The 12,369-nt window shown below is 46.0% G+C and overlaps 1 protein-coding gene across 4 annotated transcripts in view; it reads right to left on the bottom strand.

Annotated features, from left to right (window-relative positions):
- Positions 1-12,369, bottom strand: part of LOC120988998 (M1-specific T cell receptor alpha chain-like) — a 377,020-nt gene that overhangs the window by 285,639 nt on the left and 79,012 nt on the right. The window contains exons 1-2 of one of the 4 annotated variants that reach the window (XM_040416838.1): positions 7,189-7,240; positions 6,779-7,063 (exon numbers count right to left, since the gene is read on the bottom strand). The exons of the other annotated variants lie outside the window; for them this stretch is intronic. Coding sequence (XP_040272772.1) covers positions 6,779-7,063; positions 7,189-7,225 — 322 coding nt within the window. The 5' untranslated portion in view covers positions 7,226-7,240. Of the gene's footprint in view, positions 1-6,778; positions 7,064-7,188; positions 7,241-12,369 lie in introns of those variants that run through there. 4 annotated transcript variants of the gene reach the window in all.

The following is a 12,369-nucleotide window of genomic DNA, read 5'->3' as shown; positions in this document are numbered from 1 at the left end:
ATTGTGGGTAACGATATCCCATTTATAAGGAGTGAGGATCAGCTCACTCAGTTGGCCACTGAGGAAGGGGCGTTAGACCCTGAAACGTGTCTGGCGTTACAGAGTGAGCGTGGGAATATCACAAACAAAGAAAAAGGAAGCCTGGAACCAAAGGAAATAAGAAATAAAGCAAGAAAACCTGCTTGAATCCAAAAGCTGGAAGAGCAGTCGCCAAACAGTGACGTCATCAAAGCGTCTACCCGGTCCCCCGGACAACCAGGTCATGTGGGACGCCACGTACGGCCAGCACATCACGTGGGACGCTGTGAGTGCACGGCTGCCTGGATACAACGCTGCGGAGAGCAGTGAAGAGGGGTAAGACCGCAGAACCAGTGAAGCAATTATTAGTTAATCAATTGCACTGTGAAGTGAATACTTCGGATTCAGCTGACATTCGGTACCAGTTGTGTTTCTTGCACGCTACGGAATCCAGTGCAGCACTAACATTGTGCATTGTGGTTTCGGCCATACTATCAGCATCCACGTGTATTTATAGGACATTGTGGGTTCGCTGTTGTATATATAGAACTTTGGGACTTCAATACACCCACAGGAATTCCTCCCTATTATAGTTTCACACCATCTGTAACTATTTGCATAGGTATATGTGTGTCTACATGTATGTTTTTATATATATTTTTTAGGGGTATGTTTTTAGACTAATAAAGTCCATTATTCTTCACCACCACTGTGTTTCCCTTCTGAGTGTGCCCCTTCATATTGCTTATACCTCCTTTTGATTTCTGAGGTCCTGAGGGTGGGACCTGAGGGTGAGCACCTTATCCATACGGTGAGGGGGTGAGCCGTTGTACTCTTGTAAGCTCAAAATTTCAATTTCCTCATAGTTTTTATTTTTTTATTTTTATGGCGTTCACCGTGCTGGGAAAGTAACATGACAGTTTTATAGATCAGGTCGTTACAGACGCGGCGATACCTAATATATGTAGTGTATTTTATTTATTTATTTTTTATTCAGTGATAAATGTGTTTTTTTTAGCTTTACTTTTTTCACTATTTTTTTCATTTTTTTGACCCAGACCCACTTGGTTCTTGAAGATCCAGTGGGTCTGATGTCTGTATAATACAGTACAGTACACAATATAGTGTATTGTACTGTATTTTACTTACACTTTGTCTGAACATATCTATGCCTTTAGCACAGATCTGTTCAGCACCATGGACAGCAGGATGCCTGAGAAGGCGTTCTGTTGCCATGGGAACCTTCCCGGTCTGCCACAACTCCCTCCCTCTGTGACCCCATCCTGTCTGGTGGCTGCAAAGGCACAGCAGCCCCCCCGATGGGAGAGGGAGGGAGCTCCCTGACTGTTAACCTCTTCCATACAGCGGTCCGTACAGACCGCGGTATGGAAAGGGTTAAACGGCTGACATCACAGCACAGATGTCAGTAGTTTATACCAGAGTGTCAGCAATGTGCTGACACTCTGGTATACCCACTGGACGCCAATGAATATTTAAGAGGAGGCACCGCCTGCAACTCCCCCCCTGCACCACCCGCCGGCATAGAATCATTCAGGGGTGCAGAGGGGGGGTGAAAAAATCTTTATTTTGGGCATTTTAAAGTTTCTGATGCCCGCGGTCAGGGACCGCAGGGATCAGAAACTGCAGAAAGCGCTGCAAACCGCAGTTATGAATTGACAGGATGTGACAGGATGCCCGCTGAATGATTTCAGCGGGCATCCTGTTCCGATTAACCCCCTCCGCGCCGCAATTGCGTTTTAAACCCATGACGTACCGGTACGTCATGTGTCCTTAAGGACTCGGGAAACATGCCGTACCGATACGTCACGTGTCCTTAAGGGGTTAAAAATGAGAAGAAAAAAAAATACCGGATCCGTTTTGCCTGATGACACCGAAAAAACTGATCCGGTATTGCAATGCATTTTTTTGACTGATCAGGCATTTTTCAGACTGATCAGGATCCTGATCAGTCTGAAAATTGCCTGATAAGTCTACTTTTAATCTAGATTGTAGACAATTTTTTATTAGATAATAGATTGTTCTGTCTTTGTTAGGAATATGAACTATCGTAATTCTGACAGCTTGTATTATACAGGTTAATGTACATTGCATCTGATTGCATTAACCTCTTGCCGCAACTGTAACGCCGAAAGGCGTCATCGCGGCGGCTCCCCCAGGCTACGCTAACGCCAATAGGCGTCATCTCGCGTGAGCCGAGATTTCCTGTGAACGCGCGCACACAGGCGCGCGCGCTCACAGGAACGGAAGGTAAGAGAGTTAATCTCCAGCCTGCCAGCGGCGATCGTTCGCTGGCAGGCTGAAGATGTGATTTTTTTAACCCCTGAAAGGTATATCAGACGCTGTTTTGATAACAGCGTCTAATATACCTGCTACCTGGTCCTCTGGTGGTCCCCTTTGTTTGGATCGACCACCAGAGGACACAGGTAGCTCAGCAAAGTAGCACCAAGCACCACTACACTACACTACACCCCCCCCGTCACTTATTAACCCCTTATTAGCCCCTGATCACCCCTGATCACCCCATATAGACTCCCTGATCACCCCCCTGTCATTGATTACCCCCCTGTCATTGATCACACCGCTGTAAAGCTCCATTCAGACGTCCGCATGATTTTTACGGATCCACTGATAGATGGATCGGATCCGCAAAACGCATACGGACGTCTGAATGGAGCCTTACAGGGGCGTGATCAATGACTGTGGTGATCACCCCATATAGACTCCCTGATCACCCCCCTGTCATTGATTACCCCCCTGTCATTGATCACACCCATGTAAAGTTCCATTCAGACGTCCGCATGATTTTTACGGATCCACTGATAGATGGATCGGATCTGCAAAACGCACACGGACGTCTGAATGGAGCCTTACAGGGGCGTGATCAATGACTGTGGTGATCACCCCATATAGACTCCCTGATCACCCCCCTGTCATTGATTACCCCCCTGTCATTGATCACACCCCTGTAAAGCTCCATTCAGACGTCCGCATGATTTTTACGGATCCACTGATAGATGGATCGGATCCGCAAAACACATACGGACATCTGAATGGAGCCTTATAGGGGGGTGATCAATGACAGGGGGGTGATCACCCCATATAGACTCCCTGATCACCCCCCTGTCATTGATCACCCCCCCTGTCATTGATCACCCCCCTGTCATTGATCACCCCCCTATAAGGCTCCATTCAGACATTTTTTTGGCCCAAGTTAGCGGAAATATATATATATTTTTTCTTACAAAGTCTCATATTCCACTAACTTGTGTCAAAAAATTAAATCTCACATGAACTCACCATACCCCTCACGGAATCCAAATGCGTAAAATTTTTTAGACATTTATATTCCAGACTTCTTCTCACGCTTTAGGGCCCCTAGAATGCCAGGGCAGTATAAATACCCCACATGTGACCCCATTTCGAAAAGAAGACACCCCCAGGTATTCCGTGAGGGGCATATTGAGTCCATGAAAGATTGAAATTTTTGTCCCAAGTTAGCGGAAAGGGAGACTTTGTGAGAAAAAAATAAAAAATATCAATTTCCGCTAACTTGTGCCAAAAAAAAAAATTTCTATGAACTCGCCATGCCCCTCATTGAATACCTTGGGGTGTCTTCTTTCCAAAATGGGGTCACATGTGGGGTATTTATACTGCCCTGGCATTCTAGGGGCCCCAAAGTGTGAGAAGAAGTCTGGTATCCAAATGTCTAAAAATGCCCTCCTAAAAGGAATTTGGGCACCTTTGCGCATCTAGGCTGCAAAAAAAGTGTCACACATCTGGTATCGCCGTACTCAGGAGAAGTTGGGGAATGTGTTTTGGGGTGTCATTTTACATATACCCATGCTGGGTGAGAGAAATATCTTGGTCAAATGCCAACTTTGTATAAAAAAATGGGAAAAGTTGTCTTTTGCCAAGATATTTCTCTCACCCAGCATGGGTATATGTAAAATGACACCCCAAAACACATTCCCCAACTTCTCCTGAATACGGTGATACCACATGTGTGACACTTTTTTGCAGCCTAGGTGGGCAAAGGGGCCCATATTCCAAAGAGCACCTTTCGGATTTCACAGGTCATTTACCTACTTACCACACATTAGGGCCCCTGGAAAATGCCAGGGCAGTATAACTACCCCACAAGTGACCCCATTTTGGAAAGAAGACATCCCAAGGTATTCGCTGATGGGCATAGTGAGTTCATGGAAGTTTTTATTTTTTGTCACAAGTTAGTGGAAAATGATGATTTTTTTTTATTTTATTTTTTCTTACAAAGTCTCATATTCCACTAACTTGGGACAAAAAATAAAAACTTCCATGAACTCACTATGCCCATCAGCGAATACCTTGGGGTGTCTTCTTTCCAAAATGGGGTCACTTGTGGGGTAGTTATACTGCCCTGGCATTCTAGGGGCCCAAATGTGTGGTAAGGAGTTTGAAATCAAATTCTGTAAAAAATGACCATTGAAATCCGAAAGGTGCTCTTTGGAATATGGGCCCCTTTGCCCACCTAGGCTGCAAAAAAGTGTCACACATGTGGTATCTCCGTATTCAGGAGAAGTTGGGGAATGTGTTTTGGGGTGTCATTTTACATATTCCCATGCTGGGTGAGAGAAATATCTTGGCAAAAGACAACTTTTACCATTTTTTTTATACAAAGTTGTCTTTTGCCAAGATATTTCTCTCACCCAGCATGGGTATATGTAAAATGACACCCCAAAACACATTCCCCAACTTCTCCTGAATACGGAGATACCAGATGTGTGACACTTTTTTGCAGCCTAGGTGGGCAAAGGGGCCCACATTCCAAAGAGCACCTTTCGGATTTCACCAGCCATTTTTTACAGAATTTGATTTCAAACTCCTTACCACACATTTGGGCCCCTAGAATGCCAGGGCAGTATAACTACCCCACAAGTGACCCCATTTTGGAAAGAAGACATCCCAAGGTATTTGCTGATGGGCATAGTGAGTTCATGGAAGCTTTTATTTTTTGTCAGAAGTTAGTGGAATATGAGACTTTGTAAGAAAAAAAAATCAAAAAAAAAAATCATCATTTTCCGCTAACTTGTGACAAAAAATAAAAAGTTCTATGAACTCACTATGCCCATCAGCGAATACTTTAGGGTGTCTACTTTCCGAAATGGGGTCATTTGTGGGGTGTTTGTACTGTCTGGGCATTGTAGAACCTCAGGAAACATGACAGGTGCTCAGAAAGTCAGAGCTGCTTCAAAAAGCGGAAATTCACATTTTTGTACCATAGTTTGTAAACGCTATAACTTTTACCCAAACCATTTTTTTTTTTACCCAAACATTTTTTTTTTTTATCAAAGACATGTAGAACAATAAATTTAGAGCAAAATTTATATATGGATCTCGTTTTTTTTGCAAAATTTTACAACTGAAAGTGAAAAATGTCATTTTTTTGCAAAAAAATCGTTAAATTTCGATTAATAACAAAAAAAGTAAAAATGTCAGCAGCAATGAAATACCACCAAATGAAAGCTCTATTAGTGAGAAGAAAAGGAGGTAAAATTCATTTGGGTGGTAAGTTGCATGACCGAGCAATAAACCGCTAAAGTTGTGGAGTGTCGATTTGTAAAAAAGGGCCTGGTCTTTAGGGGGATATAAACCTGTGGTCCTTAAGTGGTTAAGGTTATATTATGCTTTGAAGTACAAGGAAAAATGTGGGTAACACTTCTTACCAGATTAGAGCCCTACTGTATTTGGAGAATACCTTATTTAAAGGGGTTGTCCGGGTTCAGAGCTGAACTCGGACATACCTCAATTTTCACCCCGGCAGCCCCCCTGTCTTGAGCATCGGAGCAGTTCATGAGGCCGCACTGGTCATATTTAATACTGTGGAGGGAGGGAGGGGGAGGCCGCACTGGTCATATTTAATACTGGGGAGGGAGGGAGGGGGAGTCCGCACTGGTCATATTTAATACTGGGGAGAAAGGGAGGGGGAGGCCGCACTGGTCATATTTAATACTGGGAATCCGCACTGGCCACCGATGAATATAGAGGGAGGGGGGCCGCACTGGTTACAATTAATACTGTGGAGGGAGGGGGGACCCGCACTGGCCACCAATAAGTTAAATACAGGAGGGGGGGGTCTGCCCCCTGCTGCCTGGCAGCATCTGCCAGGCAGCAGGGGGCAGTCATGTACACAGTTCTCAGTATATTCTAACTTGAAGCGTCCCCATCACCATGGGAACGCTTCTGTGTTTAGAATATACTGTCGGATCTGAGTTTTCCGAAGTGAAAAATCAGATCTGAAATAAACAGTTAGCAAACGGATCCGTTCTGAACGGATGCAAGCGTTTGCATTATAGGAGCCGATCCGTCTGTGCAGACACCAGACGGATCCGCTCCTAACGCAAGTGTGAAAGTAGCCTTACGCGATTTTTACATTGCTGATTTCTCGCATTAAATAAAATAATCTTGAATTTGCGAATATATGATGAATATTCTACAAATTATTCGTGAAATATCGCAAATTTTAATATAGCCCCTGCCACTCATCACTATTCTTCAGTTACACAGGACAATGTAAATATGTTTTATCTGTAGACTAAATTGCCATCCTGAATAAAGATACTTTATACTGGATCTACCAGCAATTTTTTTTAATTTTTTTTATTTCATACAGCAAGATGGTGTCTACTAAAGTACAACTTGAATGCAGAGTAACTTTAGGAATATTGTACAGGCAGGAAATGTGTGTGTAACTCTGTGTCACTCTGAGCACACAGATAGACAGCACTGTCTTCAGGCTTCACATCCCGTATATGGAGGACACTGGATTTTTTCCCTTCATTGAATGTTAATCTCAGTTTATGGTCTGGTGACTCCGTCTCTGAGTAGCCTCGTAGTAGAAACACTGGTCCCTCACCTGGAAACAGCCTATACCACAAGATGTAGTCAGATGTAGGAAGCGAGGCATGGTCACATCTGAGACTAAAGTCTTCTCCAGCCAAAGTCTCCAGTTTGGGCGCTTGAATTATATCAGAGGCACAAGAAGAACCTGGAAAAGGGAAAGCACACATCATATAGAGCTGTATTAATAGTACAGTAAAAAGGAACACATCACAACTACGAAATCATCTTGGCAGCTTTACAACTCTGTCCACTGTCAGGCTTTCTACTCACAAAGAAGGAAGATGAAAGTGGCACTGAAACGAAACATCTCCAATACACTGACTTGTAGCGAGCTGTTTAATGGAGCAGACAAGGCACAAATCCATTCACGTATATGGGAGTAGAGCTTAGTCACTACCTTTTTAACCTCACAGTATCTCTTTAACCTTCCTTTTTTGCTTTTTAGACTATAGATAGACCCATAGTAAAAAAAAAAAAAATTGCTAGAATTTCATTTAGCATTGAAGTCATAGCGCCACCTAGTGAAGTAGATTTGAAATCATATGTAGGGGAATATATTGAGTGTACATTTGGCAGTAAATTCACATACAAAGTAAGCACCTATAGGGCTTAGGGCCTGTTCACATCACATTCTCACCCTACGTTTAGTGTGCACATTAGGAAACCTTTTGGTGTACCATACATATGAAACACATCTGCATGGCTCTATTAGGCTACTTTCACACTGGCGTTTTGACTTTCCGTTTGTGAGATCTGTTCAGGGCTCTCACAAGCGGTCCCAAACGGATCCCTAATGCATTCTGAATGGATAAGGATCCGCTCAGAATGCATCAGTTTGCCTAAGTTCAGCCTCCATTCCGCTTCCGAGGCGAACACCAAAATGCTGCTTGCAGCGGTGTCCATCTGACAAAACTAGGCCAAACGGATCCGTTCTGACACACAATGTAAGTCAATGGGGACAAATCCGTTTTCTATGACACAATCTGGCACAATAGAAAACGGATCCGTCCTCCATTGACTTTCAATGGTGTTCAAGACGGATCCATTTTGGCTATGTTAAAGATAATACAAACGGATCCGTTCTGAACGGATGCAGACGGTTGTATTATCTGAATGGATCCGTCTGTGCAGATCCATGAGGGATCCGCACCAAACGCGAGTGTGAAAGTAGCCTTAGTCATATGGATGCCAAACGAGTATACCTTTGGCCTCCCTCTGGCTGGTAAATGTCAGTATACTGCAAAAAAGCAGCATGGAATGGCGTAGTAAATTGCGATATTCCATTTTGTAGTGTCCTATAAAAAAATAAAAATATCTATTTAACATAGGCCATAATAGCCTAAGGGTGACAGATGCCACTATATGGCATCCATTACTGCCTCCTGTCTTTGCCTGTTCTGTCTTTGCTGAGTCTGCACCATCATTTATTTGACGGTAGGCTCACAGCAGGTGGACAGATGATCAGTCCTCATGCCTGCACTGGCTATGTTTCTGAAAGCAGGTGGGAAAGTCACTTTAGTAGTTGGTCGCTGGCTATCAGAGCGATGGTCAGTTCGCAGTGTTCGCCAGCGAACACATGCAGGCTGCCATCTTTAGTAAGGTAGGCTCACCCGTCCGGCGATGCACAGGTAAGCGCTTTCCTGTGCCTGTGTCGGGAGCCGGTCTGAAATCAAATGCAGTCACCGGGAGCAGGCAGTTCCGAGAACAGCCCAATGAAGGCTCCCGATGGCTGTTCTCGGAACTGCCTGCTCCCGGTGACTGCATTAAGGGCTTACCTGTGCATCGCCGGATGGGTGAGTCTACCTTACTAAGGATGGCAAACTGACCATCACTGCTGGCTATGTGAACTGTGGAGCTGCTTAATAATGAAGGGGTGCAAGAAGAGTCTGACCACATGCATTATAGCTTTGATCCTCTGCTATCTATGGTGGTACTGCAGCATTTACTGAGGAAAGGGTTGAGTTAGGGAAGCAGAGGCTGGTCATATGACTTCTCTGCTCTCTTATTTTGAGCAAAGCGCATGGAAAAAAAAGCATGGAATATCCAGGGCCGGCGCTTCCATAGAGGCAAGGGGGGCAATTGCCCCCATGCCCCCGAGTCCTTAGGGGCCCCCCTGTGCAGGCCCGCAACTAACTATAGGCAGGCAGGACAGTCAGTGTCACACGGAGATGAGAGCTTCCATTGTGGAAGCGCTCATCTCCAGTCATCTGCATCGCCGTCCTCAGGACATTGATACAGATGGCTGTGCAGCAGGGCAGGGGAGGGAGAGGTGTGTCCCTTCCCCTTCCTCTGATAGGCTGCAGGCACTAGGCAGGCAGCCTATCAGAGGCCGGCGCAGGAAGCGCAATGACGTAATCGCGCCGCCTGAGCCCTGAGCCGTACAGCGCGGGACACAGGCCGGAAGAGGCCTGCATCGCATCGCTGCCAAGGAGGTAAGTATAAGTGTTTTTTTTCTTTTTTTCTGTACAATACTGGAGGCTACTGGCACATGATGGGGGGCTCAGGCTACTGGCACATGATCGGGGGACCTATGGCTACTGGGACATGATAGGGGGGCCCTATGGCTACTGGCACATAATAGGGGGGCCTATGGCTACTGGCACATGTTAATGGGGGCCTATGGCTACTGGCACATGTTGAGGGGGGCTCAGGCTACTGGCACATGATAGGGGGGGCTCTGGCTACTGGCACATGATAGGGGGGCTCTGGCTACTGGCACATGATGGGGGGCTCTGGCTACTGATACAAGATAGTGGGCTCTGGCTACTGCCACATGTTGATGGGGGGCTCTGGATACTGGCACATGATGGGGGGGCTCTGGCTACTGGCACATGATAGGGGGGGCTCTGGCTACTGGCACATGATAGGGAGGGCTCTAGCTACTGGCACATGTTGATGGGGGCTCTGGCTACTGGCACATGATGGGGGGGTTCTGGCTACTGGCACATGATATAGGGGGGCTCTGGCTACTGGCACATGATATAGGGGGGGCTCTGGCTACTGGCACATGATATAGGGGGGGCTCTGGCTACTGGCACATGATATGGGGGGCTCTTATTACTGGCACATAATTGGGGGGCATCTATGAGGACACATTTTACTGGCACATTGTTGGGGGACATCTATGGGGACACTTATTACTGGCACATTATTGGGGGCACTTATTACTGGCACATTATTGGTGGGCACTATAGGGGCATTTACTGAGGCCTCAAAGAACGGTTATTTTTTATGGGGGATCTGTATAGGGGCATTTTATACTGGGACACATTATGGAAGGGAGAGAGGAGTACTATGGGGTCATCTACGGGGGCACTGAGAAGGGGTATTTTATACTTACAAATTATGGGGGACACTGAGGGCATCTACTGGGGCACTATATATGGGGCATTTTATACTGGTACATTATGGGGGGCACAAGGAGGGAGGGGGAGAGGAGCACTATGGGGGCATTTACTGGGGTCACTATATAGGGGTATTTTATACTGGCACATTATGGGGGGCACTAGAAGGAAGGGGGGAGAGGAGCACTATGGGGGCACTGTATAGGGGTATTTTATACTGGCACATTATGGGGGCACTATGGGGACATTAGCTCAACTGGGGGCATTACAAGGGGGAATTTTTTGCACTGTCACATTATAAGGAGAATTATTACTACTGGGGGGGGGGGCATTATGGTGGGCTTTATTACTCCCCCATGGTATGAGCCCCCTAGTAGCAGCACCAGCCTCTCCCTGCTCTGCTATCCCTCTGCCCCTTCTCCAAATTCTTATTATGAAATCTTTCTTATTAGGATAAAACCATGTTATAAGGGAAAATAATAATGATCGGGTCTCCATCCCGATAGTCTCCTAGCAACCGTGCGTGAAAATCACGCAACCCCATTCATTTTTATGGGGCCTGCGTTATGTGAAAAACGCAAAAAGAGGAGCATGCTGCGATTTTCACGCAACGCACAAGTGATGCGCGAAAATCACAGCTCGTGTGCACAGCCCCATAGAAATGAATGGGTCATGATTCAGTGCGGGTGCAATGCGTTCAACTCACGCATCACATCCGCGCGGAATACTCGCCCGTGTGAAAGGGGCCTAAGTGAAAGGGCTGCAAAAATTACAAGGAACCGGCACTCAAAAACACCCTTTGTTACACATAAAGGAGGGCATCATACACAACCTTGAAAAATTATGATTAATGGCCTGCTGGTGACCCTCAAAAACATTTGGAGCAAGAGCCTGCTGATCTGACCATTTAAAACCTTAGGGGCGAGGGCCTGTTGCCACATTGGTTACTCTAGATAACCTCTGGGCAATTGCACGTCCCCGTGATGGCGACGATCCATTTGGATGTCTGCCCTATCAACTTTCGATGTTCTTTTCTGTGCCTACCATGGTGATCACGGGTAACGGGGAATCAGGGTTCGATGCCGGAGAGGGAGCTTGAGAAAGGGATACCACATCCAAGAGAGGTCAATGGCTGAAATCTGATTGGCTGTTGTTGCCTTGCCCCTTTTTTTTCCTAATTGTGAACCACCCAGAGAGGGTGGGTCAAGTTATTAAAGCACAAGCATCTAAGGAAGGCAGCAGGCACGCGGCAATTACCCACTCCCGACTCGAGGAGGTAGTGATGATAAATAACAATACAGGACTCCTAAGCGGCCCTGTAATTGGAATGAGTACACTTTCCGTTAACGAGGATCTATTGGAGGGCAAGTCTGATGCCAGCAACCAACTTGCTCCCATCACTGGAGGAAACATACAGTGGATGCAAGTCCTTATAAGTCCATCATGGTTGCATCATTCAATAAAGTGCAAATGCAGACAATTCATAAATAAGAGAGAACATTGGACATTTACCCATACTGTGTCTCCTCAAGGATGGCGCCAACCCCAACGCGCGTTTTGGCGTACCCTCGTCTGGGGGTATCGTCATCACTGGTGGACATGGATTATATACAGCTGCCAAACAATCAATGCGTACCGCTTATTGCTCGGTTTATCCGTCATGGCCGCCGCACCAGAAACAACCCATAACATTCGGCGCCGGCGTCTGAAGGACCATGTGACCTCACTGGATCACATGATTTTGGCGCGATCATATGCCAAGGATGATGTCACGTAAGCCGCTCACATGAATGTCGCGGGTTCGTGACCTCATCCTAGCATCCTGTTGCGCATCTCAGATTCACCACAGAGCAGTCATATCACCACACTGACTATACATATAGAGAGAGGACTACACAGACATAAAAGAAGTAGAGAAAAAATAGAAAGGCGGCCACCTTCATAGGATATGGAGGTCATCCAGGATTGCAGCACGAGTTTAATGTTGTTTTGGAGCCGTGCTGGATCCGCCTCTCATCAGGTGCACTGGGTGGGGTCTTTAGTTTAAATAGCACACTGCCCAGTGTCCTGAGTGGATTATACAGTTCATTCTGGTCTGGGAAGCTTG

The sequence above is a fragment of the Bufo bufo genome, chromosome 2 (genome assembly GCF_905171765.1).
Source record: "Bufo bufo chromosome 2, aBufBuf1.1, whole genome shotgun sequence".
Lineage (NCBI taxonomy): Eukaryota > Metazoa > Chordata > Amphibia > Anura > Bufonidae > Bufo > Bufo bufo.
This window is presented reverse-complemented; position numbering and strand designations above follow the sequence as displayed.